The 24,630-nt window shown below is 52.6% G+C and overlaps 1 protein-coding gene across 12 annotated transcripts in view; it reads left to right on the forward strand.

The window, feature by feature from the left end:
* PTPRS (protein tyrosine phosphatase receptor type S) overlaps nucleotides 1–24,630 on the forward strand; it is a 163,325-nt gene that overhangs the window by 39,506 nt on the left and 99,189 nt on the right. For all 12 annotated transcript variants that reach the window (XM_087768953.1, XM_087768959.1, XM_087768955.1 and 9 more), the window contains exon 2: nucleotides 24,312–24,473. In XM_087768953.1, coding sequence (XP_087625079.1) covers nucleotides 24,386–24,473 — 88 coding nt within the window. In that variant the 5' untranslated portion in view covers nucleotides 24,312–24,385. The remainder of the gene's footprint in view (nucleotides 1–24,311; nucleotides 24,474–24,630) is intronic.

The raw sequence follows: 24,630 nt of genomic DNA on the forward strand, positions 1-24,630 counted from the left end.
GATGTATCACTGTCTGCCCGTGGCCGGCTCCTCTGCGGCCGTCTGCGAGGGGGTCAGGAGTCAGTACCCTGCCCGCGCCGCCGGGCGAGAGGCAGCCCCAGCCCAGGGTCCGCAGAGCCGCGGGCGGACGGGAGGGCGGCTGCACGAGGGCCCGGGAAGCTGCTGCTTTTGTTTGTAATAATTGGTGGATCTTTAAAGAGAGGAGGCAGTAACTAATAATGAAATTCTGGGGGAGGAGGGAGGAGAGTGCACTTTGCTGCTGTTCAGCCTCAGAGTATCTTGGGTGGCTTTGGATGAAAAGGGGGATGATGCACTCGTATCTAAATAGGAAGGGTCCCCCCACGGGTGTTTGTGAAACTTAAGTAATTATTTCTGAGAAGCGCTTTGGTAGGTGCTAGAGAAATGTGGAGTGTTTACCTTACTTTACAATCTAAAAAGCCCTAATAAAATACACAACAGGAGTATTAACAATGAAACTATTTTGAGGATTATTAAGCCATTATAAAAGAATGGAAGAAAATCTGCCTGGCATTATGTTCTATGCCACTAGATATTTAAATTAATGCCTTCCCTTATAGCAGCTCCTTCAGAAATCTCAAGGCACTTAAACATCTTCAGTGAATTAGATACTTGGTGTTGTTAAATAGCTCTTCAGCATTCTCTATTCATGTAGCACAGGGGGGAAACTGAGGCAGAATGATTTGGCTAGCGCCTTCACCACGCAAAGGGTAAAGTGGGGGTCTGATTCATGTGGGTTTCCATGACCCTTTGGCATGATGAATGATGGAAAATGTCCTTGTCCTGCAGCACTTCCCACTGCCCGGGGGTGCCAGACCATATTTCTTTCCTCTTCTTCATCTCGTCCTGCCGTTGTAGAGCAGAGCCGTGTTGCAGGCACCAAGAAAATCCTTATGGTTTTGCCTTTTGCCTAATCGATGCTGTTGCAGTATTTCCAGCGCTGCCCATGCCCATCTCAGGGAAGCCCATAAACCCTGATATAATGTTATTTACTTGAAAAAGGCAATTTGTAAAGATCTGTCTGGGGGCTGCTGTCACCATATCCATGGGATTTATTTCCTGTTTATTTATGGTTTGTGCTCATGTATATGCGGTTCTTCTTTCCCATCGCAATCCGAAATGTGATTGTCCCTTGGACTTTGCTGTCACTTGCAGCATCAGCTATGTGGGTCCCAGGGCTGCCTCTCTCACACAGGTTGATATTTTTTTTTTTTTCTTTTTCTGAGGATGGAGAGGAAGATCTGTAGGGATTGCATCAACCTTGGTCTTGAAATTTGCTTCAGGAGGAGAGGGAAGGGCGTGGAGCTTCTGGTGCGGTCATAGGAGTGAGCTTCCCTGAAAGCAAACCTTTTTCTTTCTTGCTTTCCTTGGTCTGGCTGCTGGGTGATTTGCCCCAGCTTCTTTTATTTATCACAGAGTCCCAAATCCTGGGCTTGGCAAATCTCCTTCTTCCTTCCCCTTTTTAGACTTAGTTTTCTATTGGAGGTGGAGAAACGTAGCCAGGCAAAGGATGGGAGATAGCACCTCCAGAGCAACCTGGGTCCTTCAGATCAAACAGCAGATGCTTTTTTTGCTACAATTACCCCTGCCCAGAGCTGTCTGTGCCGCATAGCAGCTAGAATTATGGGCTGCTTGCTTCCTGCAAAGCGGGAGGCTGGTGGTATCGACTGAGCATTGCTTACGACAGGGACATGTGCGCTACGGCACCCTTCACACGGTCTCGAACTGCGTCTGGCTGGGTCGGGTGAGGCTGCAGCTGCCTGGCTGCTGTCCGTGGGGCGAAGCCGCTAACGTGGAGCAGACCTCCCCTGCACCACAAAGATTGTGTGTAAAATTCTGGATTAATAATTTGGATTAATAGATTAAGGATTTCCTGGCTTTGATGGTGCACAAATTGTTTGGTTCAGGAGTAGGTGACTGATTTTAAGGGGTGATTTCTTCCTGGTCTCTGCAACCTGCTTGTGATGGGGTTTGGGGACTCTTCTTGCTTTCCCTGTCCTTATGAGCACTGAGTGTAGTAGGTCAGTACCTGAAAATACTCATTTAAAAATACAGTTATGGCATCCAGCAACGGGCTCTGATGCCTTCAATGTCTTCAGCTGCTGAAGTTTGGTGTATGCTCAAGATTTCCACTTGCTTTCACTCATAATGATCCCACGCAAAAGAAAGGCTCAGCTCTTCTCCATGCTGGATATCCTTGGTAGAAGACAACCTCTGCCTTGAAGGGAAACAGCCACTGCAGATCTGCGGCTGAGCTGGGAATAGCTCCTGGATCTTCGGCATCAATGTGCAATCCCTCATCTGTGCAGTCCCTCTTGAGCAAACCTTGAAATAGATCCCAGCACAGCCGCAGTCCTGGGCAGACATCTGAAGCGGTTGTTGTGGTAGCTGCTGACCCGGGGTACTTTCTTCAAGGATCAGTTCAGAAAAGGGACCTGAACCGGTGGAGTCATTTGGTACATGGAGGAACACGCTGTAGATATTCTGAAAAAACAAAATCAAATAGGAGAACTGGTAGTGGAGCTCTTTGAAAATTGTTCAAAGGGACCGTGTCAACGCGGAACTCCTATTTATGTTTTTTCTTCCTCCTCTTTTCTTTTGTTGATACAATCTTGGAAGTGGGAGGATTTACAAAAATGCATGTGTTTTTAAGCTGCTTCTTCAGACACCTTTTTTCCCTTGTAAATATTGTGTAAGAGGCCGAAATGAAAAACACAGAAAACAAACACGGAAAAGTCCTCATCAGACCCCTCCTCTAATCACTTCAGAAGCTGAAAATCAGATTTGTTGTTGGATGTGTTGTAAATGTATCCCCACAGCTTTGCAGATGCACCAAGGATAGACCCATAAAACCCATTGCTCGGAACTGCCTGGAAGCCAAATTAGTGACTCCTTTAAAGGTCTGGTCTGCCAGAGCAGGGATGCTCAGCACTGTCGGGGCTCTCCAGGGAGGCACCTCCAGACTCATCAGCCTCAGGGTCCTGCCTCCAGGAGCTTCGGTCCTTCTTCTGGTGGACCCATCCAGTCTCTGACTGGGAAGGATTACTTTGGTGTATTCAAGGGCATCTAAAATAGCCCTCAAGTCGAAGGAAGAGGAGCATCCTTCAGCCTCCCCTGCACCGGGGGAACTTTCAGACCTCCCCTCCCCGTGTTGGACCCCATCAGGGCATCTCTGAGGATGGTGATGAGGACTGGTCCAGTGGAGAGAGGGCTGCCAGCACTTCAAGCAATAAAAGTGAGTTTTCAGAAGGTTTTCTGCCACTGGTTTCGGCAGCAGCACTAGGGTGGCGTGAGCGCCATACAGACCTGGCACACGAAGCCAGGGGGAACTGAGGAAACTGTGTATTTACTGAAGTTAGCACCAAAAGCTGTGTGGATGCTGCTTTTTTCTCCTTCAGATGGCTTACTGGTTACTTGGAGGCTGTGTATGGGCTGCGCAATCTCAGGAGAAGGTTATATCAGAGCAGACTTACATTTTCATGCAAATTAACAAGTGAAGGCAAAGCTTGTGGGGTCCCTTGGCTTTTCACTCACTACCTAGCTCATGGGAACTCTATATGTACTTTGGCTTCTGGGCAATGCTCTAACAAGCTCACGCTAAAACTGTGCCAGCCCTGAGTTTGCGAGGAGCAGGTTTCTTAAATCAAAGTAAGTGTTTTTATTGGGGATTTGAATTGGTTTGGCTGAACCATTTGCAAAGGTGCATGTGAAAGGGGGAGAGGGGATGGCAGAGCTTTCCTCCTTGGCCGGGGCCGCGTGGCTTCGTGCTGGCAGGGTAGTCTGTGCAGCACACGCGGGCAGAGAGCAAGAGCAGGTGATGAAGGGCATAATTACAGGGAAGGATGTGGAAACCAGTGCGCTGAAAGGCAAAATGGTTTGCCCAAGGACATGGGGTGATGGAGCTGGGGTTGGAGCTCAGCAACTCTCTCTCGTGTGCTGGAGCGCTGTGTCCAGGCTGGTGCTTCTGCTGGGAAGTGGTTTTGGGGTAGATTGCCAATACCTTTACCTTGATTTTTCTGGCTGTTGAAAAACCGTAAAGGCCTGGAGGACTTGAGTTCAGATGACTGGTCTGAATGTCTCTCCCTGGAAGCTATGGAAAGCAGTACTTGCAGTCCTGTTTGAACTTGTTAGTTGAGAAGTTAAAAGGTTGTTTTGACCCTTCAGGATATTTAAAAAAAAAAATACTTCTTTCACCTTCCTTCTCCCAGTTTTATGAGGGGGCTGAGCCAAGAGCTTTGTATTCGGCAGTAGGAGTGTAATTACAGCAAGTCCGGGCGACCGATTCTCCCCCAGGGCTGTTTCATAGTTGGTTTTTACTTTTTTTTTTCCTCTCCCTCCCCCCCCATGTTATTGCTCTTATTCCTCCACCTCCCCAAGCACATACGATGCCGCAGCAGCTGCAGGACCCCACTCCTTCCCCCAGAGCCCTGGTGGGAGCGGTCCGATTTTGCTGGGGGATGCAGGCCTTGCACGCAGGAAGCAGATGAAGCAATTTGGAGCTGGAAAGGAGCAGCAGCCAGCGGGGTCTGCTGCCAACCGACCCCGAGCCATCGCAGAGGAACGGCTGGACGGGACCCAGCGCAGCTGCTCTGGCCGGGGGAGCTGGGCCCAGCTTTCAGCCCGCGTGTCTGTGCAGACTTGAGCAGGACAGGACCAGCGGGCAGATGGAGTGCTGCCCGCCCGGGAAGCGGCTCCCAGCTCCCCCTGCCCGTGGCGTGGCTCGGTGGGGTGGGCATGCTGGGTGCGTGCCGCCAGCGCAGCTTTGCGAGCTCTCACTTTGCTCGTTTGTGCCGTGTTTAATGAGCAGAGAGGGTTTTTTTTTTTGCGTCTCGCTGCTTGGAAAGCACCTAACTCCTGCGGAGGCTGTGCTGCCTTGGCGTCTGTCGGCCTGTGCATCCTTGGTGTTAGGATCTCCCCTGGGAGCACGAGGGCAGGGGAGGCCCAGGGAGCAGCGGGTCTCGTGGCGCGTCTCCCTCTTCCTGCTCTGAGCAAGCGTGGGTCTGGTTATACACAGCTGCTGGGCACCGTGCACCCTGTTGCAATGCTGCTTGCTGTTTTGGGGGTGGAAAAAAGCACTGACCGTTTGTGTGGGTGGGAGCAAGTGCGATCAGCTCCATCTCCTTTGCTGCTCCTGCCAGCGGGATCTGAGAGGGCTGGGGAAACTGGGGGGGGTGGATGCATGGCTCTGCCGCTTCCCTGCTGCATGGCCTTGGTTGTGAATGGATGTGAAAATAGGACGTGAAATCATTAGTCTATGGAGAAGATAGAGCATGGCATGCACCTTGCCATTCACCCATGGCACCCTGGCCCCCCAACTGCCCCGTGGGCGCTGGCTCCTACCCGCATGGCCACCTCTGACGTATGTCTGTATGGCACTTCCCTGGGGTGCACAGGCACTTTGTGGGTGCACATCCTCTGTCTGAAGGGGTTTTCTTTGGGGGTGACTGCCATTAACCCACCTGAGCATGTTTTCAACCAAAATGAGCATTTGAGCAGGAGCATGGAGAGGATTGGCGGTGCTTCTACCTCCACAGCGTGGTCTGTCCTGGGCTTTATGAATGTGAATTGAGCTTTGTGATGCTCCATTACGGAGCAGGATATTATCCCCACGTTTAAAGATGGTGAGGGGTGAGCATGCGAGTCCCCGTGGTGCAGATGTGGGGCTGGTGGCCAAGGGCTGCTCTCTGTTGCCAGCTGGTAGGGGGGATCAGGCTCAGGATGGAGCAACACCGTGACTGCAAACAGAGGAAAATGCCAAAAGAAATGGTGAGTGCTTTGCTTCTCCAGGGAAGCTTGATTGGCCTGAAATGGGTGGCTGATAACGCCTTGCTGTGCTCGCTGCCTTTTGCCCGCTTTATTTAATTGCCAGCCCAACCGAGCCCTCTCCAGCCAAATATCAAAGCTGCTTGGGTGTCGTTGCCAGCCAGGTGCACGCAGCAATGTGTGGGGAGGTCGGAGGCGTGCGTGGGTGTGCAGAGCTGTGAGCGCATTTGTGGAGCTGGGGTTCCTCCTATTCCCCAGCCACATCTCTCGCCCCAGGTTTCTTTCACCTTGAGAGCTGTGCTTTGAGCCCCGTTGGCCGGTGGTGGTGGCTGGAGGGGAAGCAAGCTGTGCCTGAGACCCGCGGCGTCGGCACCTCCTCCTGCACCTGGGAAACTCCCTGGTTGGAAAAGGTCCTAAATGCTCTGCTCCTCCTGCGGGCGGACCGCAGCTATGGCTTGATTTGTTGTTGTCCAGGAAAAACATGGTGTCTTTGGGGTCTGATATTGCCCTGTGCAGATGTGCCTTTGCATCTCATCTGGAAGGCTGGATTTATCTTGGAATAAACTGGACGCAACTCCAGATTGGTTCTGCTGGAAAAGCAATGATCATCAAAGTCCCCTTAATTCTCAATTAGTCTGTCTGCCCAAGGCTTTAAAATTGGTTAGATAAACTGCATTAAAAGTTAAATCTGAATTAACCTTTCCTTGCATAGGCCACCCCTTGGAGCCCTGACTGCACCAGAGCAGGGCTGGGTGCAGAGCACAGAGTTCCCATTGGGGCAGTCCCTTTCTGGGGCCAAAGTGGGTGCTTTTGAGCGCGTTCCCCTTGCAGGACACCCATCACAGCAGGGCTGCTCCTCTTTCCATGGCTCAGCCCTGCCGTGAGCTGACCCTTGGCACAGGGCTGCCGTGCCGGGGTATTTTTAGAGAAGATAAGAGCAATGGCAGGAGAGAGGGCTCTGTTCCAGGGAGCTCCGACTCTTTAATTATGTTTTTGGTCTAGAAAATTATATGGTTCCTAGAGCGTAAATAGAGAACGTATGGAAGGTAATTGCACCTCTGGGTGCAGATTAGCTGGTAGCAGGGAGAGGCTGTGTGGAGGCCAGAATCAGAGGGAAGAGCTGGGCAGAGGGAGACGGAGAGACCGGCTCCTCGGGGCTGCCGAGCATTGCCCTGCTGCGGAGCGGCTGCACCCTGCCTCGCCCTGGGCTGCTTGTGCCCCTGTCCTCTCTGCAGTGCTTATGGGGGACCCCGCAACAAGTGCCTGGGCAGCCCCCAGCCCCATAAAGGTGAGGACCAGTCCTGTGAGCCACCCCACTGCCATTAGTCCCTGCATTTTGGGAGGCAGTTTCCTTCAAACCCGCCTCTGGGGATACCTCATCAGGGCTTCCCTGGGCACAAAGGCCAGTCCAGGTTTACTGGAGATGGTGGAAATCCCCCTGCCTCTGGCCGGTGGGTGCCCCAACCTGCGTTTGGCTCCATATGCTGGTCAGAAATTAAAACATGTTTTCATGCTTGCGCCTTCTGCCCTGCTCAGGAGTGGGGTACATGCGAGGAGGGAGCCTCAATTTTCTTTGCATTTTCTTTTTCTTCAGAGCAGCCCTGATTTCAGATGTGTAATCCAGAAGTGCACGGGTGTGGGATATGGGGCTTGGCGTGCATCCCTTGCCGCCGCGCACTGCCAAAAAAGATGCTCTCATTCCGCAGCAGAAAGGGCAAAAGCAGGAGTTTTTTCCTTTAAGTGCCTATTATATATGGACAAGCTTAATTTTTGTTGCATCCTTTTCTTTTAAAGAATGCATTACATTAAAAAACACCCAAAGCTGTGCGTTGGCGGCAGTGATTTTCTGTGCGGTTCACTCTCCCTTCCCTCCTTCCACGAAGCGCAAGCAATTTGGACGGAGGATCCTGCAAACAAAGAGAAGGGTGTGAGCTCGGGCTGCCGCCGCGCCCGCCCAGGAGGACGGCGAAGGGCAGCGCTTTGAATCTGCCGGGTGCTGCTGAGCGGGACTGGTCTTGCAGAGCTGAGTACCTGCAGCAGTGAGAGCCTAAACCTTCGTTAGGTGCAGAAACACGAGCAGGGACCTGCGGTAACCCTGTCCCTGCCTTTGCGTGATTCCCTGCTAATAGGGACAAGGAGGTTTCTCCAGGTGGGACCTCATTGTCCAGGCACCTCCCTCCTCCCCATCCTCGGAGTTCTGATGTTCTTGGGATCTAGAGCCTGTATTCGGGGTGAGTCAAGCAAACTCTTTGCTTGAGAGGAGAATCCAAGGTCTTGATGATGGGAGGAAGCCTGGCTGCTGGTGCTGGGAGATAGGAAAGGGACTCTGGAGAAAACAACTGGGATTGGATAAGGAAATTTGGGCTTCAGTCTCAAATCCGTCTCCAGCTGCAGTTTGTGAAGCAGTTTTGCAGAGCCTTCCCCCAGCCTCCCTCCTCCAGTTTAACCCTCCACCTGGCCAAGTGCTGGAGATGTGGGATTTTTATCCCCCCCCCTTCTTCCTCACAGTTCCCAGTATAAATACATGGAGCAAAGCCACCAGCACTGTTTATTGAACACAAATAGAAGATAAAATAGTGGAAAACTAATTTTTTCATGCTCATTGGTGGGAAAGATTAAAATTATGCAAATCCTCGGCAGCGAGCTTGGTGCAGAGATAAGGGGATGTTCAAGTCGGCTGGCTGCCTGCTAATTCACTCATTGAAAAAGAAATGAGCAGGAAAGCTGTGATCAGCGTCACCGGCCCCCTCATGGCGCTCACGGGGCTGGGATTTCTTTGCTGTGCTGGGAGAAAGCTGAACAAAGGAAACCTTTTTTTGGAGGCGTGCAGGATCCGTGCCGAGATGCTTACCCCGAAATCACGTGTCTGCTGAGTGCCAGCCGTGATTGCTGCCTGATGAGCTCTGGGATGCCGCACCTAGACCTTGTCCAGGGTCTTTCTGCCGACCTCCAGCCAGTTTGCAATGACCTGAAAACCCCTGAAAGTGATGTTTGGTTTTTTTTTCCCCTAGCATGATGATTCTGGGGGTGAATCAAGTGGAATCTGCCATCTTGATCCCTCCATTGGAGGCCATGAGCAGAGCAAGGCTGGGAGTTGAGTAGGAAACCACCAAAGGCGAGCGATGCTGGTGCTTGGTGCTTTCTGCTGCACCGATGTGGCTCTTGGGGGGCTGCAAGAGGCAAAGTGGGGTTCAGCAGGAGGTTCACGAAGCCAATACGAAGGGTTGTGCGAGGCAGGGGAAGGGCAGGTCTGTGCTGTGCGCTGGGTCTGGACTTTACCCCAGTATCCCAGCTCTGCCATCGATGAAACAGTGCCCATCTCTCTCCCAGAGACGCCCGCTTTGTAGTGGAAAGCAAGTCTTGAAATTCCCCGTATGGGCACATTAATTAATTTTTGCAAAGCAACAGTGCTGTGGGGGTTTTCCCGGGATGAAAGGCCTGTGTGTGTGTGTCCGTGAAGGATCAGGGTATGTGCAGATGTGTTTGCGGTCAGGAAAAAGCAAGTGCGAAGCAGCATCCCATCGCCCTCCTCGCTCCGGCTCTCTGACTCAGCCCTGCGCTTCGGCTGAAGGAAGGATTTAACTCCTTTTGAACAAACTGAGCCTGTAGTGCCAGAGAGCATTAGCTGGCCACCTCTCCCCTCCCGGAGAGAGAACAGGGCGAAGGGTGGGTCTTTTGCTCGTTCTGCTGCATGCTTTGCCCAGCGCAGGCTCCTCAGCTCTCCGGCCCGTGCATTTATTTCTTGAAATCTTGCAGGACGATGCCGGTGCACGATGCCCAGCCCAGGGGAGACCGGTACCCCCTGGAAACTGAAACCCTGCGAAGCAGCTCAAACTGCCGACCGTGCAAAGGCACCCATAAAATGATGACGGCTGCTCATTGTGCTGGGAGAGGGACCCAGTGCCAGCGTGTGTTTTTGGAAGGGTTTGTCTGACTTCCTGTCAAATCAATATTTATTCACAAATCTATTTGTTTGCTTTTGTCCCTGAAAACTCTTGTGGTGGTTTTTTTTTTTTTTTGGTGTGCGTTGTTTTGTTCCCCTTGTGTATTTTTGGCTGTGCAGTGCTGGCGAGAGGGGCTGCTACAGCTTTTGCTGGCTCCAGTCGTTCCAGCTGCTTCTCCTAACCCATGGTTTTGAGCCTCTTTTGTAAGGAGGGACTCGGCTGGCAGCTCTCCTCCAGCTGGGCATGTCTTTCTCCCTGCTCCCTCCGCGCGCCCTTGGGCCGGAGGTGACAGCGCTGCTGGGATTGGAAGGGGTTGACCTTAGCGAACGTGGACAGCGTTTTTCCATGACTGCATTATGGATCTTGGTGGATGAGGGGTATGGAAGAAATCGACTGCCCCCCAAAATGTAGTGGCAGTAGCAGTGCTGGTTCTGGACCTGTGCATTTGGTTTTCCTTCATCTCCACAGCTGTAGCCAAAGCCGTTGCTGGTTTATGGGCACGATGGGAGCATGCTCTGGGCCCTGGGGGTGCGGGACACCCCTTGCATCCATGCGAGCCCACCGGCTGCAGGAGCTGCCTGGATCGCAGCGTGCCGTGCCGCAACCCCCGAGTCGTCCCTCCCGGTGCGTCTGCCCTGGCAGCCTGCCTGGGACCGGGGAGAGTGCGTGCGCGAGCGTTTGCCTCCAGGCCTGCAGCCCTACTCAAGTTTCACCATCACCACTAACCTTCCCGTTCATTTATTTTTCCATTTTACTGTGAGTGAAACAAATAACGGCTTGAGCTTCGCCCTCCCTCCAGCCGCTCTCCCCCTTCTCTCTGCCTCCATCCCCTGACTCATTGCCTGACCGCCTGTGCCCATCCTGCTGGTGTTTGTTTTCATCCCTACTCGCGCTCTCACTTTCTTGCTGGTTTATTTGCACTATTGTGGCGCTTAGCGTACGGATGGGGATGGTGCATGTGGCACCTCTCTCTTGCTTCCAGCTGGCGGGGGTCCAGCTGTTTGCAGAGCTCTTTACACCTGCTAAAAGCTGCATCTGATGGAGATGGTGCTGTGATGGAGGCCCAGCCCCGGGCCGGGGGGCTGGAGCTGCAGGTGGAATAAAAAGGGGTTTTTAGCAGCCAGCTGAAGACCTACGGTGCTCCAGGGCACCTTGGGCATGGGGAGAGCATTGCCTCCTCCTGGGGTTGTCTGCAGAGCCCTGAAGCTGGAATATTATTTATCTCCCCCTAGCCAAATCACGCAAAGCTAAATTGAGCTGTGGCAGGCAAAAGTGTGAAGCGTATTATTAGGAACAGGGAGCTCTTGTTCCACAGCTGCTGCTGCTGCTGCCGTTGGTAATTAATGTTTGAGGAATTGCAGATCTTCATTAGGAGAACAATTAGATTAACGAGAGAACCCGAGCTGAGGCTGTAGTGGGAAAGGGTTGGGGGGAGGCTTTAAAAACAAAATAAAATCCCGCCCTGGCACGCTGCCTTGCTGCTCCAGAGACGTGCCGATGCTCTTGGAGGTGTGCCGGGAGGAGAGCAGGCCTTCCTGCCCACGCAGTGACGGGCGCTAACGGACTCACGTGGGGGGGCGCGTGCGGGGCGATCGTTGTGGAGAGGAAAAGCAATCTATGATTGTCATAAATGTTTAAGGCAGCCCGGCACCCATCATTCGGCCACGGCACCAGGTTATTAGCAGAGAGAGCGTTGGGCAAAGGCTGCTCTGGGCTTAGCAAGGTCCTGGGCTTGCATCGTTAAAAGCTTTAATTGGTGTCCTTGTTGCTGGAAACGCTGACCCCTCCAAGGCAAGAGCCACACTGGCCACGGGGTATCGCCTTCAGGGTCTGGGCTTTAATTCAGGCCAATGTATGGGCCTGAAGTTGAGAAATATAAGATGCTTCTTAGCACTTCTTTTCAGCAGGAGGTTTCTGGGGTTCCCCCCACCCCTTATTTTCTTCCCCATGGGCTAGCCCCAAGCTGGGGCCGTCCATGCGCCTGCAGCGGGTTTGCCCTCGCACCGTGTGGTCGGTGTAAGGTGCTGCACAACTGGCTGATGAGCGGGATGCAGCAGGAATTCGCTCTGGATAAATGAACCGTTTAGAGGCTGTAAAATCATAGAAAGTAACGACAGAAGGGAGGTTGGAAGGTCAATTAGTCCCTCTTGCTAGCCCAAGGCAGCATCGCGCGTTTGGAAGTCATTTGAGGCAGATGCATGCCTGGCCTTCTTAAAAACCTGCAGGGATGGTGTTCCTGCCCCGGGCTGTGCTCCCCGGCTGCCTGCGCTGCCTGGCTGTGGCCCCGCTGCCGGCTCAGCCCCACACAGCCTCTCCCATGGGGCACCGGCGATGTCCTCCCCTTGGGAAATGCTCCACGTCACCCCTCCGGACCCGCCACGCCGTCCCTGCCACACTGTCCCCCACTTCTGGTGAAAGGGAGAGGACGGGGGATTCTCATCTCCTCTTGCTTTAGGAAATCTGAGCACAAGAAACTCTGTTTTCCAGCAGGGTGGAACCCCTGAGCCGTGCAGACGGGTCTGAGCTGGGATGGGGAGGCTGTGGGTCAGCTCAAAGCAGAGTCTTGGGGCTCGGGGGGTCATAAACCCCGAGTGTGTTGCAGAGGGGGCTCAGCTCCGTTTCACCCATCTCCGCTCCCCTTGCGTGGGGAGAAAGTGGAAAGTTTTGCCTTTCAGGGGACAGCAGATTTCTCCCTTCAGTAATTGATGGGGACAGAAAAAGTTGCATTTCCCGGCGACTCCAGATGGTGCAGCGAGAATAAAAGCATTTTCTGCAATATGGTGGCTTCTGCGCGTCCGAAGGAGAGATTTGTAGTTGGACCCGTTCCTGTTTGGCTTGGTGCCTCCGAAGATGGACAAGTCATTACCGAGCGCTCGCGCTGGCTGGGCGGGCAGAAGGGTCGTGGGCTCTGGAAGGCTTCCTGCGGCCCCACTCATCAAGAGTGAAAGAATCTGCTTTTATGAGGCAGTGCTCTTCCTGCCCTGCTGAAAATGGAGGACAAAAAGCATCCTTCTCCCTGGCCAGGCTTAGACCGTTGCATGCTGATGGTCTTCACCTGCCGAGTAAATATTATTGCATGTTTAATTCATTGCCCGCTTCTCACGGGGGGTGCACGTGTGTGTGCCTGGGTGCTGTTCAGCATTACAAAAACATTATTGTGAATGCTCAGCCAGCCTACTCAGAAGAATCTCTTTGCCTGATCTTTGTGATGATTGACTGGGAACAAAGACACCTAGATGATCTCACCAGCTTGTCAAAAAAGCCCTTATGTTGGTTTAAAGTAAAATAGAAAATGACGTGCCTACCAGGTGGAGTCTTTTTGAATCCTGGGTAATGGGTAGGTTCTCCCAGGGTCCTCTCGCAAGCTCCTTTCCTACAGCCTGCTGTAGGAGGGATATTATCAATCTCTGAATGCTTATAAACGTTTTAAGCTGCCTCTGATGCATCCCTGGTGCGGACAGGCTGCGTATGGGTTGCTTTATCGTAACCAATGAAATGCAGCTACCTCTGGGGTGGGATGTCTGTTAGCCCGGCAGGACCACACTGCTACAGCTGCTCAGAGCAGAAAGGGAGGAAAATCATATTTCATAGAAGTAACCCAGCAGGGTGAGATCAGGCTGTCAGGCAGGAGCTGGAGTATCACGAGGATGATGTTACTCCCAATTCCTGCTTATTTAGCAGCCTCTTAATTTTGCATCTCATATGGAAGATGAAAATTGCAGCAAAGCCCTGCCTGGCCAAGCTGCTCAGCTCGGAAGCGTTCCTGGCTTACGCCACTCGGGCGTTGCTGCACGCTGGTGTTTTGTGGGGCTTCATTCAATGCATTCAGGTAACTCCTGGAGGCACCTGCTACAGCTGGGGGCTCTCTACAAGGATGTGACAAGAGCCAGAGGCTTCCCTAGACAGATGGGCCAGAATTAAATCAGAGGGAAAGCAAGCACGGAGTGTGGACGCAGCTTCCTAGGCCTGTTGCTGACCTTGAGCAGTGCAGCCTAAGACTCTGTCCAGTCTGCTCTGGTGTCTGCTGGTCTGCAGGGCTCCGCCAGCCCAAGCAGTGACCTAGCATCCTCCCAGCTTAGCTCTTAAATTCAGATGAGATCATGGCAGTGAGTGATGGATGGGCTTTTTTTTCTTTCTCTCCTCCTTTCTTAATCTCCCCTGGCTGGTGGGTCTGAGACACAGGATTCCTGCCAGAGCAAGGGAAGGGATTTGCTCATCTTCTGTCTTGCAAGCTCAGAACCAAATCCTCTTTATGGAGTTTAACCCCCTGTGTTGGCTGGCAGGGCTGGAGTGTCTGGCAAGGAAATGGTGGGGGGAGAGATGCTGAAGGAAAAGGCAGGTTGAACTAGAGAGAGGGGAGGGCCAGGAATGATTTCCCTGTGCCCAAGGGCTGCACTCTGCCTTTGTGTTGGTCTTGATTGCGGCATGCTTGATCCTGGGGTGGAAAAAACACATACGGGGGCATTGACGGGCCTGTGGCTGCGGGAGCCATGTTGCCCTGTGTGCTGGCCAGCAGTGGGTCCTTGTGGCAGGGTGGAGCGTCCCCGGTGCGCAGAGGCTGGGTAAACGTCCTCCCCTGCAGGGCTCCCGAGCAGGCTGCCACAAAACCCAGGGAAGACGGCACTTACTAATAACCTTGATTAGCTTTACTTGCTGATCACTAATCAGAAAGATGCAAGCCGTGGCGGCGAAGCCAGCTCTACGGTATGGACCAAGAAAGACAAGCCTCTCTGTCCTCTTACTGCGGCTCAGGATTCCCGTTCTCGCTTGCTGGGGGATTTGCTGGTACGGTTGTGCTGTGCGGGGCGCGGAGCAGCCAGGCTCACCCTCCTGTTTCCACCTCTGCTTCTAACCCTTCCTAGTTGAAGCACGACCATGCCTTTTTCATGGGCTATGAGGAAACAAAACAGATCATCAGCTGCACTGTTGCCACAATGATTTTCATTTACCACCAAATAGTAATTAGGCTAAACTTTGCTTGTTTGCTTCACTACTTTTATTTCCTCTCATTTGTTTTTTGCTGATAAGCGGAGCATGTGCAGGCGGCTCCATCCTCGCGCAGGGACCACAGCACTCCCATGTCATCTCCCAGCCTGGCTACCCAGAGGTTTGCAGACAAGAGTGGCTATGTCACGTACAGGCCATAGAAGGAAATGTATTTCTTTCCTTTTTTGTTTTCCAAGGCTTTCGGCTTGCCTGTATGTGGGCTTGAGCTGTTCCAGCCTCTGGGGTTTAATTGCATCTTCGTGAATGAGAAAGCAAGGGCAGTCCCTCTGCATCTCTTGGCCATGGGAGACCCTAAAAATGATAAGCAGGGGATTAAATTTTCCTCTGCTCCAGTGTAAATCCAGACCAGCTCCATGTTAGTCAACAGGAGCCTCTCTGGGTTCAGTGGGGTGTAAGGGAGCGGGGTCCTTGCCTGATTTGTAGCGGGTAATTGAAATTCTCCAGGGTGTTGCGTTTGGAGTGAGTTTTGTTGTTTTGTTTTGGCCTGAGGTGTACATGCATGCAGTTTGGGGGTTTTTTGGGGGTATTTCTATTGTAGCTCATAGTGTTGGGGACTGTGTCTAGCTGGGAGAAAAAAAGAGGAGTGATGCAAAAGTGGATAAAGCTTGGGGGTGTTAGCGCTCCCCTCCCTGGGGCGATGCTGCTGGCAGAGGGGTGCCTGCACTGGGTGGTGAGCACCTGTGGGAGCACCAGGAGGGTCCCACCGCCACCCTCCCGCGGGGCCATCGAGCTGCCCGGGTGCTCGGGTTCGATAGAGAGCTCCGAGGAGCCCGAGTGCAGATGAAGATAACAAATGGAGGCAATCGATCAGCAATTGCCTGTAATGAGAAGGTCGTTCTTGCGAGAGGGCTGGTGACATCCTACACCAGTCCAGCACTCTGAGCTGGAACTGATAAAGTACCCCCATGTTCCTAATTTATTTTTTTTTCCTTTCAATTTTTCATCTCTTTTCTGTCTTCTGCTTGAGCTGAAGGCTGGTGAAAGATGCTTTGCTTGGACACAAACTCATAGCAGCAATAGGTGGGCAGGTTGCATCACTGGGCTGCAGCCTTGCCCCGGAGCGATGGACCTCTGCGGGGCAGTGACCGGCCTCCCATGCTGCTGGCACGGCTGCTGGGGCTGGGAACCCACCGGCTCTCCCCAGGGGAGGGTTTGCACAAGGCTCTTTGGTAACAACCACCTATTTTGTGAGAATGCAGCTTAAGTTGCCCTCAGAGGGTAGCTGTGTAGGAGCTGGAGGAAGGCCAGACAGGTTTCTGTCAGCAGCTGAGCTGCCGTCAGCGAGGAGCAGCGTCGTCAGCCCCAGGAATGGGGTTTGACCCCCCTGCTTGCACAGGGTTTTTGGGGTGAAGGAGGGGGCTGTCACTCCCTCCTGCTGCTAACGGCAAAGGGAGTCCCCATGCAGACCTGGCAGAGGGGGCGAGCGGTTTGGAGGGTGGAGAAGGTTGCAAGGTGTGCGGCAGCATCCAAGCTGCTATGTGAAGGGAACAGTAAGCCAAAGCTTGGAGGGATTAGCCTGCTCAGAGGGACAGATGCCATCTGGATGGGCTCTTCCCAGTACAGGTCATCTTCATGCCGTGCTGCAAGCCAGAAAAGCACTGGTTCCTCATTGTTTGGTGTTCTTCTGATATGTTCTTAGCTCGACACACACAGATGTGAGTCCAGGAAGCCTTTCCTCCCCAGGAAGGTGGAGCACTGGTCTGAACCTACATTTGATCTGGGGTGGAAGAATGCTTTTTCTTAGCTTGGACTCCAGACATGAGAAAAGCTGTTGTGGTTTTGCTGATGGTGGGCTGTTGTTTGGTTGGGCTCTTTGCTGAGTTTTTTCTTTTTTTTTTTTTTTTTTTTTCTTTTTTCCTCTGCTGTGTTTGAGTGGTGCTTGATATCTCTGATTTGGAAAAGGTCCAGTGATGGTTACGGCCAGTTTGCCCAGGTCGGAGAAGGGATGGCTGTGATGGGGAGAGGTGTTAGTGCTCCTGCCAGCGCAAGAATTTCGGAGCGAGGACTTGTGTAAAGGGACGCAGACCTGCAGGTTGTGATCGACCAACGTGACTATAAATGATGTCAAGTCCCTTGCGAGGGATGGTGTGCGTATGCAGGAACTGCAGCCTGGTGCATTTGCTGTAGGTCAGAAGTGGGCATATATCCCTTTTCTTCAGACTTACTCAGGAATCCCTACCTGCTGAAAACATTCAGGCCAAAGGAAAAAAAAAAAAAAGATTTTGGTATTTTTTAAATCGTATGTCATCTTAGTTGGCGGTGTGCCTTAGTGTCCCAAAGGCCAGAGCGATTTGGTGCTGGCTACGTGCTCCTTTGCTCACCTGCACTTCCCCACCGGTCTTGAGCACATTGCAGTAACCCGCCGTCACCCATCTGCCCGGCTCCCCGGCTTGGGGCGCGGGTGCTTTGGGAGGGGGATGTTGGTGATTTTCTCTTTAGCGTTATTTTCTCGCAGAAGATCATGTTTATTCCCCTCGCGGAGGCTGGCTGGTGCGCTGTGCTGAGGATGCTCTGAGATGAGGCTGACGGACGATTATTTACCCAGCGCTGTCGGTGCGCGCGTGGCGAGCGTGGAGACAAGATGCAGTCTGTGCCCCAAGGAACTCCCAGTCTGTCAGGCAGCTAAGCTGGGGCTAATGATGAATGACTTCCTAAATAAATAAATAAAGCTCGAAGGCCTGGAAAAAGAAACACAAAGTATTACCCTGAACCACAAGGAAATGTAGTTGTCGACGATTGCTGATGCTGTCAGGTGCTCAGTGGAGATCTGCAATGGTTTGTTGGTAAATGCTGAAGGATGGTGTGTGTTTGCGTGCGAGCGAGGGGAAGGGGATGGGGCAGAGGGGAAGGGCATGGGGCAGAGGGCAGTGTGGTCCTGGGTCAGATTCTTCCCTGCCTCGCGCCTTTGTGCATCCCAGAGGAGAGCCCGGCTCCTGCCCTGCGTGCACAGAGGCAGAGGCGAAGCCACGTCTTCATTCCAGCTCTGCACTGGGTCCAGGAGGATGCTCCTGGGATTTCTGGTTGCTCCAGCGTTGCCTCCCTCTTGCTGGTAATGCCATGGTGCTGCCACCGGCACAGGCTTTTTGCTCTGCCTTCACTGCAGCAGGGGTGGTCCTTCGGGGTCCTCCCTGGGCTGCGGCCGCAGCAGCCCACTGTGTGGGTGGGCTTGGGCTTAACAAGGGTGCAGCCTGGCCAGGGGAGCTGTGCTGCCTCCTCCTCCTCCTCGTCCCCTTGCTGCCGGTTGCCTCTGGCTGCGGCGATGTCCCCTCTGCCCCTGTCCGTGCTGTGCTGCACCTGCTGAACGCTACCCGGCCACCGCAGATACATCACCACTTGTCAGAGCTGTCACTGCGGGGAACACGGTGGGGGGAAATTAATTTCTCCTGACGATTCAAACCCAACTCGGAGCTCTCCTGTCTCATATCACCTGCAGTGACCACAGCTTAACCCTCGCCGTGCCATTGTGTCCCCAGGCAGGGAGTAGCATCTCTTGCAACACCCGCACTGCTGCACTCCAAAATGCCCCTCGTGCCTATTGCCTGGGGACAGTGCTGGGCACTTTGCATGCATGGCAGGACCCGGAATGCCGCAGGAAGAAAGAAAAAGAGCGTGTGTGTGTGTGTGCGTATGCATGCAAACACGGCGAGAGGCAGTGTGACTTCATGCTCAGAGCACTGTCTTAGTGTGCAGTTTCTTCTGGTTTCCCACATTGTAAGAAGGGATAATACTGTCATATTAAAGCACTTGGAGATGAAAAGCAGTGTATAGGACCAAGACGGTCCTGATCAAAGCTCTTTTTTCTCCATCTGTGTTTGTTTCCCCATGGAAGATAATACTCTGCCTCTTTCTTGTAAATATTTTTGTTAAGATCTAAGTAACTCCGTGATAGATAAACAGTCATGCTTAGCTCGGAAAGGTCTCTACTGGCTGCTCTAATTGTGTTTGCCAAGACCGTGGCCTGCATTTTGAAGTGGGTTGGGGAGCTGCGTTCAAGCACAGAGGAGGAACTGTGTCCAGCAGCTTCGGAGGGGAGGGGACTGCCTTGGAAATACTCCGGCACCTCATTTTTCAGGTGGGATCATGCGTCTTTTGAGATCAGTCCTTTCTGCACAGACCTTGGAGGTGGGCACCTAAAGCCACCAGTTAGTCTTGAGGTGAGCTTTGCTGGTGGACGGAGGTTGTATTTGTTTTATTAAGGTGTATTGAAGCGCTGTGGGGAAGGTGGGTCCTGTGGGAGATGGGAGCATGGCAGTCCCATGCACCCCAGCAGAGAGTGGTCCTCTGAGCAGCAGCAGGCTCCCGCCTCTCCGTGGCGTCTTTGCTGAGATGAAGCGGCCCAGAAGGCAAAGTCATTTTTCGGGCTTTGCTGGCCTGATGACCGTGATTCAACAGGCACAGGGAGGTCTGCAGAGCGTTGGGAGTCTCCCTGTTGTGGGGGAAGGATGTGGGATGTGGGACTTCCAGCATTTTCCTTTTGTGGCTGGCAGGTTGGTGTGGTTTTTCTCTCCCCTGAGGCAGCCCTGTGAGCAGCAGCAACAATGCTGTTGCAGGCGGATCTGGCTCTCCGGGTGAGCTTCCTTGGGGGCTCTCCTGTCTCTGACCAAGATTTGAGATTGAGTGGCTGCTTTTTGAGCAGAGGCATCATCAGCATCTCCCTCTCTGCCCCGACGCTAGCTTTCAAGTGCCTGATAGGGAACTACGATGGCTGTGGTCTCTTCCCCCACATTAAATAGGGTTCAGCTGGTCAGCATGGTAGTGGGTGGGGAGGGGGAAATGAGTGTCAGAAACACGTACTTTGAAGCCCATGTCTTCATGCTCTGTTTCCCCAGGAAAAGAGGCTAATACTTGCCAGCAGAGCAGCCTGAGTGTGGAGACACGGGCCACATGGGCTTCCAGGAACAGCATTGCATGTTGGCATCTCCTTGCTCCCCAGCACCCACAGGGAAGGTCCCACGGTGGGGTCCTGGGCCAGATCCCCGCAGGCAGCTGCCCACCTTGCACGAGCCACCAGCACCGGCATCCTCGTCCCAGCCCTGGTGGGGTCGGGTTTGCCGAGGACAGGGCGTTAGATAGGAGCAAGATAGAAATGTGGGGTGGCGAATTTAAATTTCATCTCTCCCCTCCCCAGGGGAGGTGACAAATGAGCTAGTGGTTGCGCTAAAAGCTTTTCTTTCTTTCTTTAAAGAGGTTGCTGGGAGGAAATGAAGTGACCCACTGACCTTTGTTAATACGCAGCACAAACTAAGCTGGTGCTGCTGGAAGGAAGAGAGACCTCAGTGCAGCCCTCTGCCTGCAAGGTGTTTGCTTCGATTGATATGTCTAATGGGAGTAATTCTCCCGCAGCAGCTACTGAAAATGAAGATATTTAATCATCCGCTAGATCTGTGTGGAACTTTTTGCAGAGAATTTCTTTAAAATCGCCCTTCTCCTTTTCGCATGCAGGTGAAACAGAAGAGAAGCCTAAATGCATTTTTGTGAAATTTTTGCAAGTTGTTATATTCCAATGAACCTGAAATGAAGGCATGATCCCTCCCTCCTGGATTTCTTTTAAATGCAGAGCAAACATTTCAATCACCAGCTGCATGGGGGCTAAGAAAAAGTAGCAAATGGCAAAATACCTGCATAGCTCTGACCCATCCCAGTGTCTGTAACTGTGCAGACACTTGTTTTTAGCAGCATTTCCCACAGGTTCCCTCTTTAAGCAGCGGGGACCAAGCTAGCCAAACTGGTCTGTAGATAAAGCCCCCTCCTCCTATATCCCCTCGGATACCCAAAGTAGCTTAAGGGAGTTAGATGTCCAGCACCCTCTGAAATGGGAGTTACTGGGAGGAAAATCTTCAAAAGCATCTTAGCGGCTTAGGTTAAGTCCCTTTGACTCTCAATGGAACTTAAGCTCTTAAGAAATGTAGGTGCTTTTGAGCATTTTACCCTTTATGCCTGGCACCCTTGGGACCCTGGAGATCCCTAGCTCAGTGCTGGCTGGAGAAGCCACGACAGGAGGCTGCTTCTTGCAAACGCTTCTCGGTTTTATTATTTTTAATAATACTCTTCAAGACCCTGTGCTCAGCGCTTACAAGGTGCAGACATGTACAGACTTAGAGCTAGAGATCAGGCGGTGCACAAGAATGAATGCCTTACAGGAGCTCTTTTACTGTAAGAATTAATCTTGTTCCTGAAATGTGACCGTATCTAGCACAAATCTGACCCCATTGGGGGCCGTGGCTTCACTTAATTGCATTCTTTAGCAAGGATTGAGGTCTATTAGGTGGTTCGCTTGTGTTGCAGGAGATCCTGTGCCAGAGAATTTAGCGAGGGTTTGCAGGTCTGTGGAGCAGTGCAGGAAAACTGCCATTATGTTTGCTTCTATGGTGCCAGGAGCTTGGCTGGGTGCTCGGCAGACAGGCAGGAGGAGTGATGCAAACCTGCTTCAAAGAGCATAGACAAGGTAAGCTGTGCACATGCAGAGGAGGGGAGAGGATGGATGATGAAACCCTTGTGATTTGAGCACTCATCAAAGCAATTCCCACTTGAATTCAGCACCGCCGGGAGGGCAGGAGAGCCTTGTTGCATGGTAGCTGGGTTTCCAAATGTTGCGTGTTCTGCATTGTAGGCGGGAATCGTGCAGTGGATAAGAGTCTCTTTCCACTCTCCCTATTGCCAGGGTGCTACCAAGGAAGCAGAGCAAACGCCTGTCCCAGTCTCTCCTTGATACCCGCAGGGGAGCCAAGCGGGTGCGCATCTTACTGTCCTGAAAATCCCCTGTCCGGAGGGAGACAGCCAGTGACGTACCTGCTCTGAAGGATGAGTTGCTGGATTGAAGTTGACATGTCCTAATATCTCTGCCAGCACTTTCTGTCTCCATCAAGGGCTTGGGAAGCACATTAGCACCGGCGCGGAAGTGTCACCCTCTGGCATCTCCTTCTCTAATCTTGGAGCTGTTGCTGTATCCCCTTTACCAGACCTTCTCTATCGGAGCCCATTATATGGCATGAAAAGCCATGCTAGATGTGGGAGAGCGGAGCTGCCAGGCCTCTCTCTCCAGAGAGAGAACATTTCCCTGACATGCCTGCATTTGGCTCCAGCGTTGGGGGACTTTGGGGGCCGCTGCATGGGGCAGCGCAGCCTCTTGGCTCTCTGAGCTGTGGAAGGTCGCTGGTGCTGCATTTGGAGAGCAGACGGGACTCGAGGAGATGTTTGGTGGCATTTACTGGGACTGCGGGGGGGATATTGCTCTGATAAAGTAAAACAAGAGTTTGTGAAATGCTAGCTGAGCTAGCCATTTTTTAAATATAGAGAACTAAAATGGTTGGGGGGGTGCTTGCTCTCTCCGACTCCTGCCCTCTCCCCCTCCAGTCTCGCTGGTGGGAACTAGGAGCTGCATGGCTGAAGCAGGGAGAAGGGAGAGCCAGCGAAAGCAACTCAGTTCCATTTGTTGTGCTGGCATTGATACCACATCCCCAGTTTAATTAACAGCTACCATCGCAGCTATTCATAATGTTCCCAGTCTCTGCCTGCCTCTGACAATAACAAAAGAAACTCCAACGTGTTGTTTTGCACCCCGGAACCCTGAGAACCCCCTGTTAAGTCTGTCTGGAGCCTCTGTGTGTTCCTCTAAGTGCGTCTAGAACAAACATTTGAAGAGATCCCCAGTGGCATAATCCAGATTTTTTCTCTTTTTTGTGAGAGTATCGGTATTTATACTCAGTTTTCACAAGCCAGCACTGAAGCACAATGGATCGAGACTAGCACAGAGCACATAGCACACAGCAGAGGCTTTGTAATCCTCAAAGTGCAAGCCCAAAGCTTCTCTCTGAAAAGTTGCTCTTTAGGGCCGAGTACATATGGGGACTTCTTGTTTATCCTGGCTTTTCTTTTAATTCTGTACAGTTCAGCCTTGGAGAGTTAATGGGACAGAAAAAGATTAAAATGCCCCTTCACACTGCCTGTCCCGATGGTCTTGTACCCTGATGTGTATCAGAAAGCTTAAGCAACCTCACTATCCCCTTAGTCCTTTTAAAGCCTTTGATCGCTGTACAATATCTCCTACCTGGCTTTTCTCCAAAAGGTGATAGACCCTGGTTTTGATTTTTAATTGGGGTAACTGATAGCAGGAAGGAATCTGTACAGATCTGAGAGCATCCTTCACACAACTCTGGCCCATTATTCTGGTGATCAGAGCCTGTCTCATGGAGGAACCTCTTAGCCGCCAACCCTACGAGGAGGTTGTGGCTGCAGTTTTCACTGTCTCTTTCCTCTATTTTTGGCCCTTCTGGGGCAAAGCTCGCCTCTCTGACTGAAGGAAACATTTACTAGTATTGACACATAGGACTGGGGTAGTTGCTAAGAATACAGCTCCCCTAATGCCATTCCAGCTTTGCAAAGGGATCAGGATAAAGCTGTAAGCAGGCAGCTCCGTTTGGAGCCAGGAGTTGTCTCCATGGAAATGTGCCGGCAGGGCAAGGGGAGCAGGCTGGTGCTGAGCTTGCTCTCCCCTGCCGCAGCCATGCAGATATGCTGGTGCTGTCCTGCAGCCATGTTCTGCCACATCCAGGGCAGAAGCGGTCAGGAGAAGATCTCTCCCGCGTCCTTTGGAGGTTGTGTTTGCTTGCTGTGCCTTTTGGTCCGTCAGGATCAACTGTGGTACCCCCTGCTCCAGGTTTTGTCTCTTCCAGTTTTGTGTTAGCTCAGTAATGCAGTTCCTCCGTGTGTTACAGGTTGGGAAACCGAGGCATCGAGTGGGGTAGGACTGTCAGACGTGCAGAATAGCTGCTGTAATCCCAGCCCCGGTAAGAAGCCTGAGAGGCTCACCAGTGTGCGTTTGCCTGGCAAGAGGGGCTTTGGGACACCTGCGCTGATTCCAAGGCTGAGGTTCAGGCTCGCTGTGTTGGGGTAAGCGCTGCACAACACAGAGCCTGCCTGGGCTGGAAGGAAATCTCTCCCCCAACTGCACACATACTCAGCAAACAAAAGGGGACACGTCTCCTGCTTCATCTTCCCTCTTGTGGGGGATTTTTTTTTCTTCCTTCCTGGGTTTTTCATGTGTGAGGTTTCAGTTTTTCTTCCCCGACCCTGCGCTTTGTGGAAAAATTGCCCTTTAAGAGGGTCCCTGGGCCCTGTCGGGTCAGATCCCTTCACACCTCATTGCTCGTGTGCTGCTCGGCCAGTGCTGCCTTTCTCCCATGCTGGGGAGGGGAGAGAAGCTGACGGGTGTTAAACTTTAAACACGGGCTCTGCGCGGTTGGTGCCTCCTCATTACGCTTCTCTTTCTTGCGCCGTTCCCTCCCTTTGTGTGATGTGAGTGCGTGCACAGAAATTCGCCATTAGCTGCCAAGGCAGGGAGGCTGGAGCAGGCTGGACTCGTGCCCCCACCAGTCTGCTTGGCGATGGAGCTGACCAAGTCCTTGGTGGCATCAAGGCGAAGGGCTGCCTGGCCTCCCCGCAGGGACCAGGCACAGCAATCGCTTTCTCGGGACCCCACTGCCTCTCCGGGCTCTGTTCGGCTGCCCCCTTCCTCTGCGAAGTCGGCTGCCCTCCTTCCCCTCTCTAAGTGTTCTCCCCTTTGCATTTGTGCATCCGCAGGTGCTGACAGCGCTGGGGAGACGCTGTGAGTCCTGCTGACCCGGAGCCTTCCCGGCTGAAGGCCGTTGCAGAGGATGAGGATCCTTCCCAGCCCTGGGATGTCTTCGCTGGTCTCCCTCGTGAACCTCCTCTCCGTGCTGCTGATAGGCTGCGTAGCTGAAAGTAAGTGACTCTGCTGTCCCCCTGCCCCGTTTTTTCACCCATGCCTCACCTCCCCTGGAGAGGACAGCAGGAGCAGGCTTTAGTGCTTAGAGCCAGCAAACGTATCCCCACCTTTTTAGCATTAAGGAAGTGCTCAGTACCTGATCACGTGTCTTAA

The sequence above is a fragment of the Nipponia nippon genome, unplaced genomic scaffold (genome assembly GCF_047370975.1).
Source record: "Nipponia nippon isolate SJK-2023a ecotype South Korea unplaced genomic scaffold, ASM4737097v1 scaffold_31, whole genome shotgun sequence".
Taxonomy (NCBI): domain Eukaryota; kingdom Metazoa; phylum Chordata; class Aves; order Pelecaniformes; family Threskiornithidae; genus Nipponia; species Nipponia nippon.